Source organism: Eubalaena glacialis, chromosome 8, assembly GCF_028564815.1.
Source record: "Eubalaena glacialis isolate mEubGla1 chromosome 8, mEubGla1.1.hap2.+ XY, whole genome shotgun sequence".
Classification (NCBI taxonomy): Eukaryota; Metazoa; Chordata; class Mammalia; order Artiodactyla; family Balaenidae; genus Eubalaena; species Eubalaena glacialis.
The window spans coordinates 90448444-90474848 of NC_083723.1; the positions used below are offsets into that span (position 1 = coordinate 90448444).

Sequence of the window (26405 nt, forward strand, 5' to 3'; positions counted from 1 at the left end):
AAGTGCAAGTCTGTCACTACTGAATAGAAAAGGGGAGAAAACAAAAGGAATTAAAAGTGACTCTAAAGTTCCTAAATTTGACTGATGGGTAGTGATTATGAGGATCCAGTGACCTCAGGTGCACAGTCCAATACAGTAGCCATGAGCCTCAATGAGGCTACTGAACACTGGAAGTAGCTAGTCCAAGTTGAGATGTGTTCTCTGAAACCCACACCAGATGTTCAAGACTTAGTACTTCAAACACGGTAAAATGTCTCATTAATAGTTTAATATTAATTACATATGGAAATAATATTTGGGATATACTATGTTGAGCTAAAGTATATTATTAAAATTAACTTCACCTATTTCTTTTTACTTTGTTCATGTGCCAAGTAGACAATTTAAAATTACACACTGCTCACATTATATTGCTATTGGACAGCCCTGATCTAGAGAATGAACACTGGAATTGGAATAAGAGCAGGATTCAGAAAGGTTCTGTCGAAACCAGCCCTTTTGAATCACATTAGGGTAAAGTTTATGAAGAGGTCACCCAGGACAACTTCATGACGGTATAACTTAAGAAACTAAGGTCCTAACTGATTAGGTGGCTTACTCAGGTCCTCTGGCTAGTTACAAGCAAAACCCAAACTATAACTCACCCATGGGTATTACCTCTATTTTTCCACCTCTTGAAACATCAGTGAAAATTTAAAAGTTTGAATTAAAAAAAGGTAATAGTAGCTGGACTGTTATATACATCCATCTCATTCTATGCCATGTCCAATAAAATCACTTGCTTGTAGCAAAAAACACAACCTCCAAACATATTAAAATCATGACCTCAATAAACAGAGTGTCCTATGTTCACCGCTCAACCCATATTGTAACTAATCTTTTAAGGTAGCCATGCTAGGTTTTGCTTTTGTTTTGGACATATATATACTCTGAACAACACAACTCCACATTAAAGACAGTATCATCCATTCAAGCATATGTCTCTTAAAAAATAGTTTTAAGAAAACATTTGAAAAAGCTCAAAGAATTTACTTCTCAACTCCTGTGTTGTTGTCTGCCATTCAAGATTGGTAACTCACTAAAATATCAGGGCTTTTTATACTCATGAGAAGTTAAAAATTACTAAGTTCAGGGACTTCCCTGGTGGCAGTGGTTAAGAATCCACCTGCCAATGCAGGGGACATGGGTTCGAGCCCTGGTCCTGGAAGATCCCACATGCCGTGGAGAAACTAAGCCCGTGCGCCACAACTACTGAACCTGCACTCTAGAGCCCACAAGCCACAACTACTGAGCCCGCATGCCACAACTACTGAAGCCCACGCACCTACAGCCCATGCTCCACAACAAGAGAAGCCACCACAATGAGAAGCCCGTGCACCGCAACGAAGAGTAGCCCCCACTAGCCACAACTAGAGAAAGCCTGCGTGCAGCAAGGAAGACCCAACACGGCCATAAATAAATAAATAAATAAATTTATTTTAAGAAAGAGCTCTATTTTTTAAAAATTACTAAGTTCAAAGTATAACTACAGTATATATTAATATATATTTCAAATTCTTGCAGAATTTAAAGTCTGACTTTGCCCAATGAAATCTTCAAAGCTCACTCAACCTCTATGTTACAGGTCAGCCACAGTTTCAGGATCTCCAATAATTATAACCAACCAAAACTCTCTGGTTGTAATTTCTTCAATATTCCAAGCTACTATAAATCTGTTTAAACTTCACATGTAAAAAAGGGCACAATTAGGTTTTTAATGACATTTTCTTTTCAAGCTAATTTTCCATGAGAAATTGAAAAATAAACTTATTGCTTTAAACTGTACATAGTACTTAATTCTGTGAGATAGTTTCATAAGCTATTAACTACCAAAATTATGATAGTTATTTTCATTGTAGAGTTATTGCTCCAAACTACAGTGCTGAAAAATGAAAAGATTAGGCAGCATGTTTATTTCATTCTGTATATATACACCCTGCATTTATTTTAACAAATAAAATTACTGTTGGTATTCCAAAATGACATTATTGAGAGGAACAAAGAATACCAGCTTCCATTTCTTGACTATGTGCTGCTATCTCATTGTACCACACTGATTTAAGGCTGATACAAATCTAGCTAATGGAGTCAGGCATGCACAGAGCGACTGTGTTTTCCAAAGAGGTGTTTTCAATTTTGAACCACATGTTTTCGTTTCTTTGCTTGCTGTTTGTGACCGCTCTTCACATAACTGGAGTTAGTATACTCATCTGTTTCAAAGGTATTCCACTCCAGATTCCTGTATGGCAGCCTGCCCACTGGCTGCTGTTAGCTCCCAGAAGTACAGATCCAGGTATCTCATTTAAAGCAGAGCTTCAGCACATTTTTAAAAGATTTTTCCAGTTTTCCCTGCTTGTACTGGCCTCTTTCAGCTTACTACACATACTAGGTGTTATGTGTCCCACTGTCACCTACCATAATGCAGCATGGTGTTAGACAGTCACTGCTCCTTCAGTGCTTGCAGACCCAGTCAAAGTGCTGTGTATGTCACCCTGCTCCATGATAAGAGTAACTTGCAGTTCACGGTGAGGAAATCATATAAATATCTGTGGTACATTCAGTATCAATACTCAACAAAATCTTTTACCACAGACAACATTTTATAGGCCTTCAGTTGGTATAGAGCCTATAATCTACTATAAAGGATTTTTTTATTTCCTTAACTCTCAAAGGATCACTAAGAGATAAGGTCACAAAATTCAAGAACGGTCTTCCATTTTTCACTGCTAGCGAAAATGTGGCCATGTTTAAGACTTGGCTGGTACAGGCTAACACATGATTTAGACATTGTTACGCTCCTATGAGGTGAAGCTTTGACACCTTGTTCAAGATCAACAAACCTACTTAACCACTTCTCCCACACAGCTATTAACTCTGGCCTCAGAACTGTTACACATGCCATCTCTGAAACTCTCGTTTTTTCTCTGGTCAAGCATGGACCACCCCATCTTTAAAATCAGATTACAAATTCACACCTACTTTTCTTTCAGCTCCTCTCCCTTCACTAACTCATTACTTTCAGTATCATATCAGTAGTTGTTCACGTGGCTCGATAAACTCACACACCAGGTGTGCGGATAGAAACTATGGAAAGAAATTATGTCTGCTATTTCTGTTGTGCCACCTGATAACATTTACCACCAAACCATTTTAATAGCATAATTTTAAAATTTTTAACTGTAAGCACGGATGTGAAGTGTTTGCCAGTTTTCATGATATAAATACTCCCACCACGACTGATTTCAAGCGACAAAAATGAAGTTGCTGAATGAGGGAATGGGAAGATGTAGGCAAACTGACTCTTGGGAACCAGTGCAAAGCACTGTACCATGCTTGGCACAATTGTTATTTACTGAATATCAAGCTTCCCTTCTAATATGCCCACCTGTTACATTTTTGACAAGTTTCAAAAATGTCTCTCTTCAATTTGGCTCATTCAAGACACATCTATCAGTGGAATAGTAAGTTCCATGAGGAGAGGTGCTTTTCCTGTCTATTTTCTTCACTGCTGTGTCACAGTAGCTAGTTCTGTACCCAGAGTAAACACTTGGAAAATATTTGCCAAATGAATAAACTGTCAATAATTTAAATATAAGAAAATACTATAAATACCCAATAGAAGCTGTGATATGCCTCCCATCATAAAATAAATTTAACTTACACATGTGGGAAATAAAATCATAGAGAAAAGAACTGTAAAATTAAAAGTTACCTTAGATATTATCAGGTGCAATCCCTTCATTTTATTAAAAAGGAAAACCTATCCACAGAAGTTAATTGACAAATTAATTGACATAAAGTCTCACAGTGCCAGAGTGAGCCTAGAACCCAGGTCTCTTGGTATCTGGTCCAAATATTTTTTGACTAGATAATCATTAACTGCCCCTTGGGTTATTACCTATTTGAGCTATTAACCTGTTGGGAAGCTGCTAACATTATGAAAAGCAGATTTTTTCATTGGTTTTCAACATTAATATACAGTGCAGAACTGCATTTGATATACTATCTAATAAAAGAAAAGCCAAGCTAATCATAAGGTATCAGTGACAAAGACAGACTACAATTATAAAGTATAGTTCTGTATATATCAAATGACCTTTTTCTCAGCAAAGCATCATAGGAGCTGAGATTAGCTCAATTTCTATATTCACAACATCTTTAAATTTGGAATCATCTATGAACTTAATTATCTTGGTTATTATTCCCTCTAGCTGATCATTAGTACAGAGGTCATATAAAATTAGTCCTTATATTGATTCTAGAAAGATTCCAAGATCTTCTCTTAATTCAGAGGCATAAGAAGCTTCAAAAATGGCCAAGAATCTACCAACATCTTTGTAAGATTTCAATATTTATATATATGTTATATATATTTTATAACATATATATTTTATATATATGTTATACATACAATTATACATATGTTATATATATATTTTATTGGGCTAATTAGAAGTGTATCTCAATTAAGGTCTTATTAACACATAAGTAAAAATCCCAAATATTGTTTAAAGATTTTTTCTTCTAAGAATCATATCCTGTACTGAATTTCTATGAATGATTCAAGTAGGTTGACAGTCTCCAAAGTTGTTTCTATTATGAAACAGATAAGTAGAACCCAAATGTAAAGAACTGACCAATAACATATACACATAGTGAAAATTACAGTATTTTAACAAATTCCACGTTAGATATTTTTCTCATGAGAAATTCTTTCTCTATTTCATTATTTGCTACCATTTTTAAAATCCACAAAAAAATAAATGTGCAAAAGAATCATAACTCCTTGAAAATGACTAAGAACATCACTCCCTCCGTTTCTAGAGCAAAGTGAATATTCGAAGATAATTTCAGGAGGTTAAGTTCATTAGCCAATATTCCCCTAACACCTAAGGCAGTTTTCTGATATTTTTCAGTATGATCTTATTACTGTCTAATTATCCATATTGCTTTTCATCCTTTTTGTTAAACGGAAATTCACAGAAGCAGTTTAACCTTTCATTCAGAATCATTAAATACACCCCCCCTTCACTGACAATTGGCCTCTCTCCTTTTTTATTTTTATACCATCTTTATTGGAGTATAACTGCTTCACAATGGTGTGTTAGTTTCTGCTTTATAACAAAGTGAATCAGCTATACATATACATATATCCCCATATCTCCTCCCTCTTGTGTCTCCCTCCCACCCTCCCTATCCCACCCCTCTAGGTGGTCACAAAGCACCGAACTGGTCTCCCTGTGCTATGCGGCTGCTTCCCACTAGTTATCTATTTTACATTTGGTAGTGTATATATGTCCATGCCACTCTCTTAACTTCGTCCCAGCTTACCCTTCCCCCTCCCCGTGTCCTCAAGTCTATTCTCTACATCTTATAGCCGGTTTCTTAAAAGGACTTTATTTGAATGTAGTGTCTCTGAGACTGTCCTCAATTCTTTTCATTCTTTTTTCTTTATTCTGCTCTGCTGTAGTTATTTCCACTATTTTATCTTCCAGGTCACTTATCCGTTCTTCTGCCTCAGTTATTCTGCTATTGATTCCTTCTAGAGAATTTTTAAGTTCATTTATTGTGTGGTACATCATTGTTTGTTAGCTCTTTAGTTCTTCTAGGTCCTTGTTGAACATCTCTTGTATTTTCTCCATTCTATTTCCAAGGTTTTGGATCATCTTTACTATCATTACTCTGAATTCCTTGTTCAGTAGACTGCCTATTTCTTCTTCATTTGTTTTGTCTGGTGGGTTTTTACCTTGCTCCTTCATCTGCTGTGTGTTTCTCTGTCTTCTCATTTTGCTTAACTTACTGTGTTTGGGGTCTCCTTTTTGCAGGCTGCAGGTTCGTAGTTCCCGTTGTTTTTGGTGTCTGCCCCTAGTGGTTAAGGTTGGTTCAGTGTGTTGTGTAGGCTTCCTGGTAGAGGGGACTAGTGCCTGTGTTCTGGTGGATGAGGCTGGATCTTGTCTTTCTGGTGGGCAGGACCGCATCCAGTGGTGTGTTTTGGGGTATCTGTGATCTTATTATTTTAGGCAGCCTCTCTGCTAATGGGTGGGGTTGTGTTCCTGTCTTGCTAGTTGTTTGGCATAGGGTGTCCAGCACTGTAGCTTGCTGGTCGTTGAGTGGAGCTGGGTCTTAGCATTGAGATGGAAATCTCTGGGAGAGCTTTGGCCGTTTGATATTACGTGGAGCTGAGAGGTCTCTGGTGGACCAATGTACTGAACTCAGCTCTCCCACCTCAGAGGCATAGGCCTGTCACCCGGCCGGAGCACCAAGACCCTGTCAGCCACACAGCTCAGAAGAAAAGTGAGAAAAAAACAAAGAAAGAAAAAAATAAAATAAAATAAAGTTATTAAAATTAAAAATAATTGTTAAAAATAAAAAAAATTTTTAATTTAAAAAAAAAGAAAGAAGAGAGCAACCAAACCAAAAAACAAATCCACCAATTATAACAAGTGCTAAAAACTATACAAAAAAAGAAAAAAAAAAAACGGACAGACAGAACCCTAGGACAGATTGTAAAGGCAAAGCTATACAGACAAAAATCACACAAAGCAGCATACACATACACACTCACAAAAAGAAAAAATGGAAAAATATACATATATCGTTGCTCCCAAAGTCCACCGCCTCAATTTTGGGATGATTAGTTGTCTATTCAGGTATTCCACAGATGCAGGGTACATCAAGTTAATTGTGGAGATTTAATCCGCTGCTCCTGAGGCTGCTGGGAGAGATTCCCCTTTCTCTTCTTTGTTCGCACAGCTCCTGGGGTTCAGCTTTGGATTTGGCCCCGCCTCTACGTGTAGGTCGCCTGAGGGCGTCTGTTCTTCGCTCAGACAGGACGGGGTTAAAGGAGCAGCTGCTTCGGGGGCTCTGGTTCACTCGGGTGGGGGGAAGGAGGGGTACGGATGCGGGGCGAGCCTGCGGCGGCAGACGCCAGCGTGACGTTGCAGCAGCCTGAGGCGCATTGTGTGTTCTCCCGGGGAAGTTGTCCCTGGATCATGGGACCCTGGCAGTGGCGGGCTGCACAGGCTCCTGGGTGGGGAGGTGTGGATAGTGACCTGTGCTTGCACACAGGCTTCTTGGTGGCGGCAGCAGCAGCCTTAGCATTTCATGCCCGTCTCTGGGGTCCGCACTGATAGCCGCGGTTCGAGCCCGTCTCTGGAGCTTGTTTAGGCGGCGCTCTGAATCCCCTCTCCTCGCTCACCCAAAAGAGTAGTCTCTTGCCTCTTCGGCAGGTCCAGACTTTTCCCGGACTCCCTCCCGGGTAGCTGTGGCGCACTAGCCCCTTCAGGCTGTGTTCACGCCGCCAACCCCAGTCCTCTCCCTGCGATCCAACCTCTGAAGCCCGAGCCTCAGCTCCCAGCCCCCGCCCGCCCCGGCGGGTGAGCAGACAAGCCTCTCGGGCTGGTGAGTGCTGCTCGGCGCCGAGCCTCTGTGCGGGAATCTCGCGGCTTTGCCCTCTGCACCCCTGTGGCTGCGCTCTCCTCCGTGGCTCGGAAGCTCCCCCCCTCCGCCACCCGCAGTCTCCGCCCGCGAAGGGGCTTCCTAGTGTGTGGAAACCTTTCCTTCTTCACGGCTCCCTCCCACTGGTGCAGGTCCCGTCCCTATTCTTTTGTCTGTTTTTTCTTTTTTCTTTTGCCCTACCCAGGTACGTGGGGAGTTTCTTGCCTTTTGGGAGGTCTGAGGTCTTCTGCCAGCATTCAGTGGGTGTTCTGTAGGAGTTGTTCCACATGTAGATGTATTTCTGATGTATTTGTGGGGAGGAAGGTGATCTCCACATCTTACTCTTCCGCCATCTTGAAGGTCTCCCTGGCCTCTTTATTAACTGATTTCCCCCCTTGATTTACTACAAATCTTTTTTGTATGCATTTTGTTAATAAATTCTTTACCTTCTTTCAACTCAACACACGTCACTGTTAGCAAAGCTTTCCTATTATTTCTTCAAGTTCTTACTGCTCTTTAAAGATCCTTTAGTAGAATAATAAATTTTTAATAAACCTGGAATATTTTAATGATTCATATTTAATTCTACGGTACAATTTATGTGAGACATACTACTCACACTTAAGTATTTCCTATTGTATTGTCTTAGTACTCTACGGTAACTTTCCCACAATCCAAATACACAAATCTTTGCAATGTAACTTATGACCTCTAAAAACCACAGTGAGCCGTATTACAATTATCATATCCGTAGCCAAATCAAACTGAGTCAGCCTCTCTGTCAGCAATTTCAAGAGCTATACAATTTTTAATAAAGTGAAACCTATACTTATTGTGCCTTCAGTAAATATCAGTGTGACCTCCGAATGTGAGTAAACCTGTCACTAGATTATGCAAAGAGTTACCTTTCATAATAATGGGTCATTGAGGCATCTCATTAATGTAAATAAACAATTACCAAAAAAAAAAAAGTATTCCTGTTCTTCTTGGAAAGAATGTTTTCCTTAACTCCAAAACACTGATAAAGTTCGGTGGCTATCGCTTTAAGCCCTTTCCTTTTCTTATCAGCCACAGACACATTTCCCAACAACTGCCACCCCCTCTCCAAAACAGTGCTATTTTTTTTGTAAAAGGGGAAAAAAAAAAAAGTGGGACGGTAGCTACTGATCTTAGATCAAATAAGGTGATATTTAAGTTTCATTTTGCGATTTCTTCCACATTTCCGGGACCTAAGCTATGAAACAGAATATGGGATCTAGGATCATTTCTTTTCTAAGAACAAGTACACAGAGTGTTGACTGGTGGAAAATGCATCTGAAGTTGACAAAAGAGATGGAGATAACCAGAACAAGATTAACCATTAGAGCCAAAAACTCAACTCCCAGAAAAAATGACAATAGATAAAGAAATAAGATTTCTATAGCTTTCTTATTTTGAATACTTTTAAACAGAAAGGAAAGGATTTTGTGCTCATCCTCTTGTAAAATACCTGCCAACTTTTAATTTTTTGATTTTCAATCATTTCAACCTTAACAAGCACTATTCATCTGATCCCTTTGACCAAAAAAGCTCTGGTGTTCAAAGTCTCCTTATCTATTCTAAAATTTCTGTTTAACGTACCAACATGGCTTCCCTTCTTTACAAAAATGTCAAATCAATTTTGACTCCAGCTTCAAAAGTATGGAACAATATTTTTCCAATATTCTGAGGGATTGATTCTTATGTCTAGCTCTCTAACAATTCCATCTGGATTCTAAAACTATTTTCATGCAATTTTTTAAATGGAAGAGACCTTAGAAATCAACTAGTCTATACCTCTTACTTTGCAGGTGCTAAGACTTAACCCTAAGCATAGTTAAGAAAACCTCTCCCAGGTCACTCAGCCAGTTAATAAGTGATAACAGCTGAAAGTAGTAAGATTTCCTGAAGCCTACTCCTATATTCTTGCACCAAGGAACTGGCAGGTAGAGGCTTACAAATTTGTTTTATATAAAAGAAAATAAAAACTTTTAATTAGTTAGGCAAGTAACTTAATAAAACAGTGTTTTTCAAATGCTTAATAAGAATCTTCTGTAAAAGTTCTTCTCCTTATACATTCTAAGAGTAGTATTATAACTGTTTGTATCTTTTCATTGCTTAACACAATTTTCTATTGCCACTCTAACAAATTAAAACAAACGAAGAGGTTTAAAATTAAAATAACAGCCATTTATAATCTCACCGTTCTCCAGGACTGAAGTCTGGCAGGTTCAGCTGGGTACTCTGCTTAGCGTCTCAGAAGGCCAAAATCAAGCTGTCGGCTGGTCTGGGCCCTTATCTAGAGACTAGGGGAGAGTTTGTTTCCAGGATCATTAGGTTGTTGGCAAAATTCAATTCTGTGTAGGACTGAGGTCCTCATTTCTTTGCTGGCCTTTGGCAAAAGGTCATTCTTAGTTTCTAGAGGCAGCTTGCTTTCCTCTGCTCACGGCCCCCGTATCTTCAAAGGCAGCAAAAGCACATCAAATCTTTCTCCCGCTTTGGATCCCTCTGACTTGTTCCACCGCATCTTCCTAACTTCCTTCTCTGCCTCTGCTTTTAAGGGCTCATGTGACTACATTGGGCCCACCTGGATAACCCAGGACAGCCTCTGCTTTTAAGGATTCCTGAGACTACATTGGGCCCACCTGGATAACCCAGGCTAGCCTCCTCACTGACAACTGAAGGTCAACCTTAATTACAACCACAAAGTCCCTTTGCCAGTACAAGGTAACATATTCATGGGCACAATATCTCATCATATTCACTGTCCTGGGCATTACGGCATGGAATCTTGAGGACCAAAATCCTGCCTACTACACTTAGCACCTGTTTTATTGACATAACCTTAAAGATTTACATTTTTTTTTAACAGATCCTATTGTTCAAACTTAACAACTCTAACAAAAATGTAAATTTTCACCCCTAAAATTTATATGTCCATTTCCAGGAATGGCTCAGATTGGCCCTGCTTAGGTCCAATCACAGGGCCAGCTTCGTAGGGACATAACCAGTGCAATCACCCATGGGCCTGGACTCAGAAAAGCCCCACACCTGGGGCTTAATTAATGCTCTTTAGGTGCTATCTTGAAATTCTTAATACTTTGTTTTGTAAGTAAAGTCCTATAGACAATGGAGCATGTACTGAGGGTTTGTTTGAAAAAGAGTATATTTCTCTTTCATTTTTGCAGAATAGTTCCAATAGGTACAAAATTCTAGGTTGGGATTTTTTTTTTCCTTTAGCACTTTAAAGATGTCATTCAGTTCTCTCCCGTATCCCCCCAATTGAAAAGTCGGCTATTATTTTTGCTTCTTTGAAGGTAATATCTTTTTTTTCCTTTTAAGAGGTTTCTCTTTTTTTTGGTTTTCAGTGGTTTGACTACCTACCCTGTGCCCTAATTGTGGTTTTTCACTGTATTTATCCTGATAGGATTTGTAGTACTTCTTGATTCTGTAGGTTGATATCTTTCATGAGTTCTAGAAAATTCTTAGCCTTTATTTATTCAGGCTATTCCTCTCACCCATGGCCTAGATATTTTCTAACTGACCTATCAACCAGTGCACGATCCTCCCCACAGCTGTGTCTAATTTGCTGTTAAACTCATCTACTGAGTCCTTCACTTCAGTTATACTAGTTTTCATTTCTAGAATTCCTTTCAATTCTTTTTCTAGATTCTTCTGATTCTCTAATGAAATCCATCTTTTCATCAATTTTTTAATATATTGATTATAATTATTTTATAGCCCATGTCTGATAATTCCAAAAGCTAGAACACTATGAGAATGTTTCTAATGATTGTTGTTTTATATTTTTTAAATCTTGGTCTTGGCTTGCGATAGGCATGATTTATTTTTTATAGAATGTCAGGTACTGTGTTTAAAACTTATAGAGACTCTGCATTATGTCTCTTGCTTCTGGCAATGACAGACAGTTAAAGTAAAGGCAGATCACCTTAAAATCAATTGAGTTTATCAGAGGCTGCATTTCAATTTTTGTAACTTATTGTCTATTTCTAGTTCTCTGTAACTCCAAGGATATAGCCCTTCAGGGGTCCCAATTAAAAGTTTACAGTGTTTTACCAGGGTCCTGCATCTTCCTCCCTTAATTCTAGTTTGTGACCTCTTAGCAATGTGAAACTGCCAAAAATTATGCTCAGCATCTCCCATCTTAGCTGCCACTGCTTGGCTTCTCAGCCTCATAGCCCGTACTGTCATTAAGTGACAAATAACCCAAGGTGAAAAGTGGCACTGAATACAGGGCTCACCTCAGTGTGTTTCTCTTCACTCTGGGTTCTTTGCCCTTTGGTAGTACTACAATGCCTGTAGATATTCTTTTTAATATAGCTTTCTCATTTTTTCAGTATGGGCCTTAGCTTGAAATAAACTAATCTATCATACCTGAAAGTGGAGATCAGATGTTGCTGATCTTAGTGGCCTCGCTTTATGTGTGCATCAATATCTTATTGGTTCCAAAAGTATTAAAGACAGGTTGACATACCTATGGGATAGTTTATTTTTCTGTGTTTTATCTTCTGCTTGAAAGCTAAACCATTTACTTCTTAAATTTTTCAATTATTTCTCTGTTAAAATTATTATTTCAACTTATATTCAAAATGTTTCTTCTTAATAGTTCAAGCTGACTCCTTATGTATAACATATAAGGTGTATTTGGGAGCATTTGGGAGCACCTTCGTTGTAAATGCTGTCTTGCACTTTTTTTTTTAAATAGGGTAACAGTGTTCACAGAGACTGGATTTTTTTCACAATAAAAAAGAAGTTACGTAAATACCCACTATTTCAAAGAATGCTGCATGTATAACTTTGTTCTTCGACAACTTCTAGTCATCTCTCAAAGCATATAAGATTTATGAAATGGGTTGAGCAGAAGCTATGGATATCTCCTATAGTTACATTACCATAAAATCTCAATAATTCAAAATTGAAATTTATGATCACTGAAACATTTCTATGCTATAATTTGAGCCTGAACTAAGAAAATGTTTTATTGTATAATTAAATGTATAAAAATTGTGAAGGCAGTTTATCCTACTCAAGAAAGGAAATTGCTTTTAAGGACTACTTTAAGGGCACCAACTTTCTGTATGCCTCTGAAGAGTATTTATAAAATCAGTTTAATCTATATCAGACAATAGCAACAATACTTACACTATCTCATTTTTTCAGTGTTATTTGTAAATATACTTAGTAATGAATGCAAATTATTATGTGTAATTGAAAGTGCCAAAAACTAAATTTCTCATCAAAACAAATTGCAGCCCAGGATTTCACTCTCCAGCATTTTTACTATCAATTAATTAAAGACAAAAAACAAAAACCTAGGCACTTCTTCCTACCTATAGAACCTTTCTTTGAAAGTCATGTTATTTCTAAATTTGTGTTCCTGAAATGTATGATATTAACTACAAACTCAAAAAAAAAAAAAAATTTGGCTCTAAACCAAAAAAAACTAGGAGTAAGTATAGATAGACTAGTACCACACTAGTAATCACAATTATATTCTCCCAGCTCAACAGATTAACTGGCTTTTAATAGAATTATAGGTCATTATTCAGTATTATCATTGCCCTGGGCATTTGTTTCAAAACATGAATTTCGTATTTTAGCAGACTGCAATTAATTTCCCTTGGTGGGTCAAGGGATCTTTAAAGATTTATAAGCGTTCAAGACACAAAGGAACTAGCACCTTTCCCCCCCCCCCCCCCACAAAGGCTCTATTCTATTTCATCTATTTCCCTGGCTCAATTCTTCATAACTTTTTGCTCATATTTACTGCTACAGATGTAGCCATCACAGTCAGAAAATGGCAATTAGTTTAGCATGCTACAAACCAGCTGTCAAAATTGTATGCAGACTGTATGTTCGTAATAAAGTATTATTGCTATTAATAAAGAGACAACATTTCAGGAACCACTGTATCAGAGCATGCTTTTCAGAAATTTCATTACAGAAATACGGATAATCTGATAGATGTAGAGATACAAGGGTCTGCATGACTTCTTTGCTAAGAATGAGTAAGTATCCTCAACCAAACCATCACCACAGTATACAGAGGCTTTACAGTTTGACAGTTAAGAACACTGGATTTGATGGGAAGCCCTTCAAACCTTCGCTCTTCCATTTACCAGCGAGCTGTATGTTCACAAGCAAGTTACTTAACCTCTCTGTACCTCAGTGTTCTCATCTATAAAATAGGAATAACAACAGTACCTACTTTACTGGGATTTATTTTAGTGAGGATTAAATAAAAATGAATGTAGAACTAAGCCCAGTGACTGGAAAATGATAAAGTCAATAAATATTAAAAACTGTTGTGAGGCACATGAAAAGATGCTCAACATCACTAATTACTAGAGAAATGCAAATCAAAACTACAATGAGGTATCACCTCATACCAATCAAAATGGCTATCAACAAAAAGTCTACAAACAATAAATGCTAGAGAGGCTGTGGAGAAAAGGGAACCCTCCTACACTGTTGGTGGGAATGTAAATTGGTGTACTCACTATGGAAAACAATACGGAGGTTCCTTAAAAAACTAAAAATAGAGCTACCATATGATTCAGCAATCCCACTCCTGGGCATATATCCGGAAAAGACAAAAACTCTAATTCAAAAAGATACATGCACCCCAATGTTCATAGCAGCACTATTTACAATAGCCAAGACATGGAAGCAATCCAAATGACCATCAAGAGACAACTGGTGAGATACATGTAAGAAGATGTGAGTAGAAAGATACACACATACACACACACACACACACAAACATACACATACACACAATGGAATATTACTCAGCCATAAAAAAAGAATGAAATATTGCCATTTGCAGCAACATGGATGGACCTAGAAAATATCATACTGAGTGAAGTTGTCAGAGAAAGACAAATATTATATGATATCACTTACATGTGGAATCTAAAAAATAATACAAATGAATATATACAAAAAAGAAACAGACTCACAGACAGAGAAAACAAACTTATGGTTACTAAAGGGGAAAAGGAGGTGGAAAGGAATAAATTAGGAGTATGGGATTAATAGATATAAACCGTATACATAAAATAGGTAAGCAACAAGGATTGACTATATAGCACAGGGAACAATATTCAGTATCTTGTAATAACCTGTAGTGGAAAATCATCTGAATCACTGTGCTGTGCACCTGAAACTAACACAATATTGTAAATCAACTATACTTCAGTAAAGAATAAATAAATAAATGATTTTTTAAAAATAAAGGGACTTCAGTGCTACAAGAAAAAAAAGATTGTGGTTACTTTTTTTTCTCTTGGTAGATTGCATGTCTTTTTCCCTTTGTCTTTGGACTTGATCATCCCAACACTCTCACCAACACAGTGTTTTCCTGTCTTTGGGAGTCTGCTTTGCTTCACAGGAGCTACATTAGTATTTTTCCACCTCAGACTTTAGGATCTCATCTTAGTTCACCTTAGACACACTCCAGGAAAGCAGCAGTGTACAATGGAAAAAGGTTTAGACACAGAATTTGTCCAACTGAAACGTAATGTGTGTCACATAGGTAATTTCAAATTTTCTACGAGCCACATTAAAAAAGGAAAAAGAAACAGGTGAAATTAATTATAATAATATATTTTATTTGACTGAATATATCCAAAATATTAACATTTTAACAAGCGGCAGTAGCCACACTTCAAGTGCTCAATAGCCACATATGCCTACTATATCAGGCAATAGAGATTTAGAGTCAAATGGACCTGGATTCAAATTCTAGCTCTGCCAATTACTTGCCATTACCTGTTAAATCTCAGTTTCATTACATTAAAAATAACTATGTCCACAAGATTTAGTGTATACAGAAGTAGAACTATAATGTTATACATATGAAACATATAATGTTATAAACCAGTTACCTAAATAAACAATAAATTAAAAAATAAATATGTCTACCACCCACAAAAATAAAATAATAACTATCTCCAGATACTGTTATGAGAATTAAAATGGCATACACAAAGCACTTAACACAAGGCCTGACATACAGGGGTGCTCATTAAATGAGAATTCCCTCACCCTAACCTTCTACTCTAAAACTGAATGCTGGCTCAATATAGAATAATCTGTGCCCCAGCCTTAGTTCCTTCCCTTCTACCCCTACTACAAACTATAGCCTTTTCCCCCACCTTCACAGCTCTACCTCCTGGCTTCCTAGCATCTATAAACTTCACTGTGTGGACTTCTAGAAGCCATGGAACCTCTTAGTCATGACCCAAGTATATGGTCCTAAGAAACTGAAGAGACCTGTGCCTGAAAACTTCCTTCTCCTCTGACCCTGTCTCATCCATCTCCCCAACAGTTGCCACTGCTGCAGCTTCCCCGGCAACTGCCATCAACAGCAATGCTTCCTCACCGGAGACAGACTGACCCTCCAACATTGAAAAGGATCACTCTACAAAATAACTGGCCAGACCCTCCAAAAGTGTCAAGGTCAAAAAAGATAAAGAGTGACCAAGGAACTGTCACAGATTAAAAGAGACTAGAGAGACATGAAAAATAAAAATGAAATATAGGATTCTGGGTAGGATCTTGGTATAGAAAGAGGACATTAGTGGGAAAACCAGTGAAATTCAAACAAGGTCTGTAGACTAGTTAATAGTATTATATCAATGTCAATTTCCTGGTCTCCATAATTGTCCTATGGTTGTGTATAATGTTAAAATTGGGGGGATATAAGATGAGTAAGGTCTGAGGAGCTAATGTATAACATGGTGATGATAGTTAATAACACTGTATTATATAACTGAACTTGGCTAAGAGAGTAAATGTTCTCCGTGTCTGTCTGTCTGTCTCTCTCTCTCTCTCACACACACACACACACACACACGGTAAATAGGTGATGGACGTGTTAATTAACTTGATGGGGGGAATTCTTTCACAATGTATACATATATCAATTCATCCCAGTGTACACTTTAAATATCTTACAATTTTGTCAATTTTACCTTAATAAAACAGAAAAAAAATTAGGGGGTATATGGGAACTCTCTATACTATTTTTACAACATTTCTTTAAGTCATTTCAAAGTGAAAAGTTAAAACACTTTTAAATGTGATTATTTGAAACTTTATTATGAAGGAATCTCTGTCCCAATGGATGGTAATTGATATATCATTATAAAATAGTGCTACTTATGCTAAGTCTATGGCAGTAAGGCCATCACACAGGTTAATGAAAAGTCGATTCCAAGGTATAGAAAATCCACCTTAATCACCACTATTAGTTTGTAAATCCACTAAGAGAGTATGATGTCACCTACTTACACTCTAACACTGAGGACTTGATGACAGCAAATAATGTTTTGTGCGACCAGTAACGTTATCAAACAAATACACCGTTTGATTTAATATTACTGAATAATGTGGTTAAACAGTAGCCCCACTGCTACCAACAGAAAGAAAGTGACAGGAAAAGGAAGAGATGCAAAGAAGCGTATTCCAATATGCACACTTCCCCCACCCAGACCTTCCTTGCTTTAGGAAACGGCCTTGGTCAATAAGCTCTGAATGAAATTTCTTACAATAGAAGTCTGCTCTGCTACATCCTGTGTTCCTGTAACATGAATTAGCTCATAGGCAACTGGTGAGAAAGAATGGAGAAAGAATTTTCAGTATAAAGCAGAAGCTCCACTGGTTCACATCTGATTTTCTTCCCAGATCATTAATGTTTTGCCTCCTTAATAATAACAGCTGAAGGCTAAGTACACTAAAGGCAGCAAGCTAAGAAGGAATCAGTATTATACATTCAACCTTTCTCCTAGAAGTGCTTAAAGCAAGGTTAACTGGGATCTTTGTTTTCAAAAAAAAATAAAGTTATAAATAAATAAATAAAACAAAGTAACACAAAACAATGAGCTGAGCATACATCTCTGGGATCAATACATTTTGTACAAAGCTTGCAATCTTTCCTCTACTTGCAACTTCTGATAATAATGCCCCTGGCCCTTGTAAATATAGATAGCCTCAACCCTTCCTTATATCGTCTTCCATCAAGCTACCTTCACCTTTTTTGTTTTAAGTAAAATCCGACATTTACTGCAGTGTTTATTTATTAGAAAGTTCATATGTCTTTTAAATGGTGCTATTGGAATTGTTGTTATTTTCATTAGTGCTCTGGTTACAAACATGCATAAGCCCTAGTAACTTAAGTATGAATTTACGAACTACGTTTTCCAGAAATGCATACATAATATTATCGTAGAAATGCTGCATTTCCACATACTCTGAATACACAAAATGCTGTCCAAGGATAATTTAAAATATAAACTGTCAAACTACCTTGTTTCCAAAGGTTACTTATATATCAATAAAATGTGTTATTAATACCAATATTATATTTATCATATTTTATATTTAGCCATAAATTCAAAATTTAGTCATGCATTTCCGTATTAGTCACACATTTCTTACACAGATAGGATATTCTAATGTAAGGACATGTGTCTAGAAAGGATTTTTGTTCATAAAACTAAAAAGATACCTTAAACAGTGTCTTTTACTATATTACATCATGCTAAAGAAGATTTTAGTATAAGACTTTTGGTTCATAAAAAGAAAGCAACAATTACTGCTTAATGATTATTTGTTATTAAATAACATGATACCAATCACTAAGCATTCTTATATGTAAATAGCTCCTGCTAGCAACAAGCATTATGAAAGAAAATTTGTGTTATTTGTACATGACAGAGATATAGCACAATTAACTCATTAAAAATACAGTTCAACCGGAATAGCTACAATTCAGTATATCAACCTCAATTTGAATACACTATTTCTGAAATTAATTTATATAATAAATATCAATTACTTTAATATTTACATAAATGAATAGTGTTCTCTTTTTTACATAGTCTATGATATGCTAGGGTACTGTTATGGACCCATGCAACCCTGAATTTTAAGGAGCCTTTTTTTTTCCCAATTACCTATTCAAATTCACTTGGTTGGAGATAGTATGTTTCTCATAGAAAAAAGTTACTGCACAATTGTCTGCTTATAGTGTGACCTCTTTCACTTGGGTGGGTATCCTCTCCACCACTAAGCGAGGATGTAACCTTGTCAAACCAAAGGCAAAAGAATAATGAGTGCACGACAGGCTAACCCAGCATGGAAAGGTTGTTAAGGAGGTTGCAGAAACAGCTCCCTGAATGACAAAATAAAAGTATACTCCAAAGAGTAGGTTAATATTAAAGAAAGCACTCAAGAACATGAGAAGCATTTAATTCCCATCATTGGACGGCTGCCATACAAAACTTCACTCAAATTTATTTCATTAGTTACTGACCAGATTTACTTAATATGTTTTCAAATCTTGGTAGAACAGGTTTGACTGAGACACATTTAGAAAATATCTGTTTCCACAAAGTACTAGCCAAAGGTAAGTATGAACTAGTAGATAACGTTTTGCTTTTACCAATTATAAATTATCACCCAACAAAAAACAATCATTCCAATTCAAGAATCAGAGCTATAAGCTGGAAGTCTTCACCAAACAGGAGGATTTTACTATCATTAAAACAAGTAACAGTAATTGCTACATTAATTGCCACCCCAAAGCACTAACTGGCGTAACAGGGAATCATATTAAAACATTTTTATAAGTAGCTGAAACTGGCAGAAATTAGGCAAGTTCTGTTGCAGTCTTCTCCATGTAAATTTACTTTTAAAATAAACAAACAAATCTCAAGCATGTATTAGGACTATCATTGTGTCAGTTATGTACATTTTGACATTCCTTTTCTACACTATGATTGGAATGAAATTTTTGTTCCGGACCAGTCTTAATACTTTAACAGAGAAACAGTGCCACCTTTTGGTCCCAAACAAAAGCCTCCAGTCTACTAGTCTTCCAAACTTCCTTTTTTCAGTTAAATTACCGATATATATAAATGCCACTGAATTTCATGTCACAATTATCATCGTCTAGAAATATTTTGTAGTTACACAAGCTAATAAACCATGAGAGTAACATAAGAGTTGCTTCCAAAATGTGGAATTTCAAAATTACCCAAATACCAAGTTCATGTACTCTAGATCATCAATATAATAATTTCTAATCAACATTTCATTAAACACGCTCTGCCAAATCCAGGTATGTCAGTCAACTGATATATTTTAAGTATAAAAGAAAAATCCTTTCTTATAGCACTGTTACATTTCAAAATTGATTTTGAAAAATGCATTATATCAATATTTTAAATGGACTTATTAATTTAGTAATTGACAATATGGTATAAACAGTGAATTACTAGTTAAATCAGATAATTATAAATAATCTTATATATGAATATAGTATGTTTCTGATTTACTTACACTAATGACACAATGTCACCACGTTGTACTTCAAAATTCCTCACTTTCCAGTGGTTCAAAAGCACCACATCAGATGACTGGCTCCCCCCAGGATTCAAAGAAGGCTAAAAAATAAGATGAAAGAGACACATCTATCATTTGTATTTTTCATTCTTCATGGTTCCTTACACTTCATAGCTGTAGTGCAGTGCAATAAAACATTTCTAATATGGTAGCTTTCAACAAGTTGCTGTTCTAAAATAACTGCAAATGATGAGTTTTCAAAAAGGCTCGTTGGGATTCTTCACAGAGAGCCAGAAAAAAAAATACATTACCAATACTTATTTGAAAGGAAAACGTGCTAGATATTCAAATCTTTACTAAACTCCAACAAAGAGCATGGAAACCTGTAAGAAGAATTAAAAGGAAAAAGTGAATCAAACCTCCCAACAAAATATTCGGATAGGATCTAATTCCACAGTAAGTACACATTATCGTTCCATCTGGAGAAAAGAAGAAATAATCTCAAATCAACCAGGAAAACACCCATATGAAGAAGTAAAGGGACCAGAAGAAACAAGTGATGGGATAATCTTGGAAAATATGGGAATTTGCCAATTTGACCTCTCTTTTCTCCAGAGAGCATGCAACAAGGGTCCTGGCTCCAGTTTAAGCCTAATAAGTAACCTTCACCTTAGGATTCAGACAAGTCTAGATGTGCCTAAGGATTGATGGGGCAAAAACTGAGAAACATTTTGTGTAAGAGTTCATCTGAAGGTCAGGAATCATCTAGGCATAAAAAACTGACTGAGGAGCCATAAAGCCAACATACCTGTCACCTGGACAGGGGTGCAGAAAAAGCCAATGGATATCAAGTCTGAAACCTGATGGTGGACAAAAGAATGAGAAAAAGTAGGAGAGCTTTTTCACCATTGACCCTCCAGGGTCTCTGAGAATGTCATAGGGGAAACAGCAATTTCTGCGGTGGTGGGAAAGGTACCAAACCACAGCTGAGGCTCTCCACCTTCACAGATGGTGGCAGCAAGAGGAGACACACCACAGCAACCAGGGCAGGAGCGAGGAAAACAGTGCATGCCAGACAACAGCCCGTCCCTGGAGCAGTAGTGACATACTATTTTTTAAAGATTCCTGGTATTACTCGTAGGTTCTACAAAGCAGATGTGGGCAGAGCTGTGGAAATTTTGCATGGGGGCTATTATCATGATCTTATTTTTGACTCCCCAGATTTTTTGTGGCCAAAAAATACTGGTTATCCTTGGGGGTCTCAAACCCTTCTACAGCTTCTGCAACTCCTTTATGCGATAATGCCTAAATATCTCTAACTTTAGTTTTGAATTCCCTGCTAATCATCACTTGACTATCTGACATAAAATTCAACATGATTAAATGGAATTTGTCATCATTTCCTACCAAAACAATTTTCTTCCTTATTTTCTTACATCCTATTTACCATTTTCCCAGTCAACCAACTTAAAATCTTAATTATCTTTTTACTTCATATCCAACCAGTCACCCAGCTAAAGGGATTTTCTTTTCATAATATCTTTCACTTATGGTCCATCTTGTCTCCTCTCTACCATCATCATATTTCAAGCACCAGTCATCATACAACGTCATGCACCTATACTAGTCAGTCTCTCACCTCCAACTCAAAAGTGCATGATTCTATTTCTTTATAACTATAAAATCTTAAGTTACTTAACTTTATTATACTCCAATTTCCTTACTAGTAAAATGGTGATATTTAGTAACTATTCTCTAATTAATAATTAAATAATAATAATAGCCAATACTTGCTGAGTACTTACCATGTGCAAGACATTGTTCTAAGGGCTTTACAAATATTAACTTATTCGGTGAGATCATGCATTTAAAGTGCTTAGAATAGTTCTTAGCCCATAGTTGAGCTCTCAATAACTTCTATTATTGATATTACTAAATCACAACTTTAATTAGAGGTAGTTTTGTACCCTTTCCCCAGGTTCCTCCTCTGGCTCTATCCCTAATAAGGAACAGAGCTGATACGGCAGGATAAATCCAAGGGGCTTTGTTGGGCCATGGTGCTAGGGTATGAAGCTTTTGCCATCACACAGTAGGGTTAAGCTAAAAGTCATGCTTCCATAGGGGTTTATTCTTTCTCATCCATATTTCTCATTCATATTCTCTATTTCTTCCTCTCCCTCTCTGTCTTTGAGTTCTGTATCTTGCAAGTCCTTTCCCCTTATTTCTTTGTATTTCTCTTCCTACATAACTGATGTGGCAAAGGTGGCCTAGGGGGAGACCACCTGCACATAAAGAGAAAATCTTTCCATTGCACTTGCACTGGGTCCATTTCTTTTCCTTGCCATCAGAGTAGTGAAGAACAAAAGTGATTTAATTATTTCCAACTGCTCTTCCTTAGTGTCTTTTATTGTTTTTCAAAAGTTTGTGATTACAACTCTTAATAAGAAAGACATTTTACACTTTACCCAATACACACATGCACGAATACACACATCTGAACAAAATGCCACAAAATAATAATTACCTTTACTTCATACACCCTGATATTTTCTTTCTCTCTTAATCCATGTTTTTAAAATTCTGTCTATAGCCAACCATATTAATTTCCCATCCACTATTATTGATCTGCAACCTACAAATAAGTTGTAACCCACAGTGCTAACATCATAGCTTTAGATGATTCTTCTTTAACCATTATCCTATGAAGGCTACTTTCTTCTGGAATTCTACTGTCAGTTCTTTCATCTCTGCTTTATATTATTTCCTTAGAAAAATCATCAATATTCTCAGTTGCAAATACCACCCATATACCTATGACTGTTAAAAGTGAAGTCCCAAATCACTTCCTCCTCTATACTCAATACATAGCACTGCATACTACAACACTTCACATACTGTGATGTCAGTTTTATTTACCTGTCTCCACATCTAAGCAGAAGCACTTCATCCATTATTGTGACCCCTAGTTAAATTTATACCCTACCCCCCAACTGCATTTCTGAAATTCTAGAACATAATTCTAATTGGTGGCTGGGCATCAAATTTGATCAAGCCATTCCCCTACTTAAAATCCTTCACTAGCTTCCTGACACTACCAACATGACTATCTTCAACATAAAAATCAAGAGACATATGATGTGCAGGACCCTACCAATCCCCACTTACATAGTTCCTACAAGTTACCCTAAACCACAAGCAGTGCTCTCTCTATACAGGTTACTTCCTCACACTCCTAAGGCATCATCTAAGCAAAATTCCTGCCTGAAATGTTTCCCCTCTTTCCCTCTTCCCACAATCTGTTTAACTCATACTTCAAAACAACACTTGAGGGCCCCGCCCGTCACCATGTTGTTCCCTCAGTGCTGGACCCCGGCAGTGCCACCGACGCCTCCTGCCCGCAGGGTCCTCGACCCTCTCTCTTTCCTCACTGCACCCCGACGGGCTGGCCCGGAGCTCCCGGGCTTCCTCCGTGTGGCCGCGAGAAACTCCCTGCACTCCTATAATGAGCCTGGCACAGTGGTGAACGGCTTTTCCTGCTGTCCGTGTCCAAGTGGATCTTCCCGACAGCCCTAGAGATAATGATAATATTTGAACTGAACAATTAAGGGTTCTGAAATCAGAGATCTTGAGATTAAAAATGTGAGGAAAATCATCGCTTTTTAAAGTAATTCTCCTTGGAGATGGTGGAGTTGGGAAGAGTTCTCTAATGAACAGATATGTGTCTAATAAGTTTGATACCCAGCTCTTCCATACAATAGGTGTGGAATTTTTAAATAAAGATTTGGAGGTGGATGGACATTTTGTTACCATACAGATTTGGGACACGGCCGGTCAAGAGTGATTCAGAAGACTGAGGACGCCATTTTACAGAGGTTCTGACTGTTGCCTGCTTACTTTTATTGTAGATGATTCTCAAAGCTTCCAGAACTTGAGTAACTGGAAGAAACAATTCATATATTATGTGGATGTGAAAAAGCCCGAAATCTTTCCTTTTGTGATTTTGGGTAACAAGGGTGACATGAGCGAGCGGCAGGTGTCTGCAGAAGAAGCTCAAGCCTGGTGCAGGGACAACAGCGACCATCCTTACTTTTGAAACAAGTGCAAAAGATGCGATGAATGTCACAGCGGCCTTTGAGGAAGCAGTTCGAAGAGTGCTTGCTACCGAGGATAGGTCAGATCACTTGATTCAGACAGACACAATTAGTCTGCACCAAAAGCCCAAGCCCAGCTCATCTTGCTGTTGAAGTTAGAGAGGTTGCCCGTGCGATCTAACCAGCTCACACACTTGCACAGATAAGCACAGGGTGAAGACGAGAATTAGTGTTTGCAGCGATGGATCATGTACTCATAAAATTAAACTAACCATATTACTGCCTTGTTAGTGGGTGGGAGAAGGGACACATCCACTCACAGGAGACTATTTACTCAGTAATGGCACCTTACATTTATAAGTTGCTAACGGTTGTCTAATAATGTTTAATTTAAATATGTATGTTACAGAGCTAATAAATGAGATGACCAAGACTTTGTAATTAAAACAAAACACTTGAGTATTCTAGAAGTTACTGTTTTTTCCCCGGGAAAATGGAGAACTACTTTTTCTATGTGTATATTTTTACGTAATTAGCATTCTGTTCCTGGTTCAGGGAAAACATGTCCTAAAGCAATAATGTTAGATATTAAAGATTAAAATCCAGAAAAAAAAAAAACAAACTTGAATTCCGTGAGGCAATCTCATAGGAATTCTTTCCTATCACTCCTTATCTCTCCTCCCCATTCCCATCTTCAGTGTCCATTAGGTGATCAAAACTCCCAAGTTCCCCATCAAAACCTGTGACTGCTGCTATCATAGCCGTTTTAAGCACATATCATAATTATTGGCTTGTCTCTCTCTCCAAGAGTCTATAAGCATTTTGAGAATAGATTATTTCTTATGTCTGTGTTCTTCATACGTGGGCAAGTAAGGATATTAATAAATTTTAGTGGAAAGAATTTTTTAAAAATCAATTAATGAAATTTCCAAAGACTCCCCAAATCAACATGCCCAAAACAGAGACCATATTCCATCCTAGCCCCAAAATATACTTCTATACTCTCCTCCTTAGTTAACAGTATCACCACTCACCTTATCCCCCATACTAGAAAACTCTTGAGTCCTTCTCAACTTCTCTCTCGGAGTCACCTATCACCAGACTTTCCCTCTTCCCAGAATGCCTTTTCCCTACTTGGAAAAATTCTATTTATCTTTCAAAGCCCAGCTCAGATGATGGTGACTTCTCTGTGAAGCCTTAAAACAAAACACAACAAAACTTGAAGTTCCCTTGCAGAAATTAGGAAATTACTTCCTGGTGCTCCATGGTTAGGGACACAATAATCCCTATAGACTCAAATCTTGACACTTGCATTCATCTTTCCCTTACAGAATCAATCATCTACCAACTTTTCTAATGTTAATTGTTAGAACCAAAAGGTAATGCATTGTAAACAAAAGATTTATGTAGGGGAAAAAAAACCCAGGAGGAAGCACGTCTAATTTCAAGCAGTAAAATATTAGAATCATTAGTCAACACCTGGAAGACCTTGTTTGATTTTTACGAAGGAAACAATAGTTTTCTTTTACCTTTCCTCTCCTCCACAAGGCTAAATTAATCATTCCCCCACCTGTGCTCCCTTAGCAATTTAGGTAAACTTCAGGGATAGCTCTTAAAACCTTATTACAGGTATCTGCCTATACATATGACTCTTTCACTGTAAGTTTCTCAATTGCAGGAACCATACTTTATTCATTTTTGTATGCCCAATCCCAGAACAGTGGCTGGAAAATAGTATTTCTATACTTTGAAGTTTAAAAGATTAAAGGTGTTTGAAAGCATATTTAACTAAGATGTTTCCCAAGCAATGTACGTTATCTAAACAATGTATACATCTCTTGGACTTCCCTGGTGGCACAGTGGTTAAGAATCTGCCTGCCAATGCAGGGAACATGGGTTCGAGCCCTGGTCCAAGAAGATCCCACATGCCGCAGAGCAACTAAGCCCCTGCGCCACAACTACTGAGCCTGCACTCTGGAGCCCACAAGCCACAACTACTGAAGCCCGTGCGCCTAGAGCCCGTGCTCCACAACAAGAGAAGCCACTGCAACGAGAAGCCCGTGCACCACAATGAAGAGGAGCCCTTGCTCGCCGCAACTAGAGAAAGCCTGTGTGCAGCAACGAACACCCAACGCAGCCAAAAATAAATAAATTAAATAAATTTTAAAAAAAAAACCAAAACATTATGCCCATTATGTTTTTAAGTTTCATTTTTAAAACATACATACATATAAAAATAAAGGTATACAGTAAAAAAAATCTTAAATTAGCTCTGATTGATAAGATTATAATTTTCTTTTTCATTTTTTTTTTTTTTGGAAAAAATTTAAGTTATATTAAAAAGAGGTTATATGCTTTGCTCTGACCTAAGTACTATATCATTCACTCTAAGAAAGACAATATAAGTCAGAAGATTTCAACAGACGTTAATAAATTATGTTAAACCTT

At 37.3% G+C, this 26405-nt stretch overlaps 1 protein-coding gene and 1 pseudogene across 4 annotated transcripts in view; one reads left to right on the forward strand and one right to left on the reverse strand.

Annotated features, from left to right (window-relative positions):
• The window catches only part of IMMP2L (inner mitochondrial membrane peptidase subunit 2), a 916263-nt gene that overhangs the window by 817716 nt on the left and 72142 nt on the right, over positions 1-26405 (reverse strand). For all 4 annotated transcript variants that reach the window (XM_061197933.1, XM_061197935.1, XM_061197934.1 and 1 more), the window contains exon 4: positions 19864-19967. In XM_061197933.1, the coding sequence (XP_061053916.1) occupies positions 19864-19967 (104 nt within the window). The remainder of the gene's footprint in view (positions 1-19863; positions 19968-26405) is intronic.
• Positions 23504-24110, forward strand: LOC133096364 (ras-related protein Rab-9A-like; annotated as a pseudogene).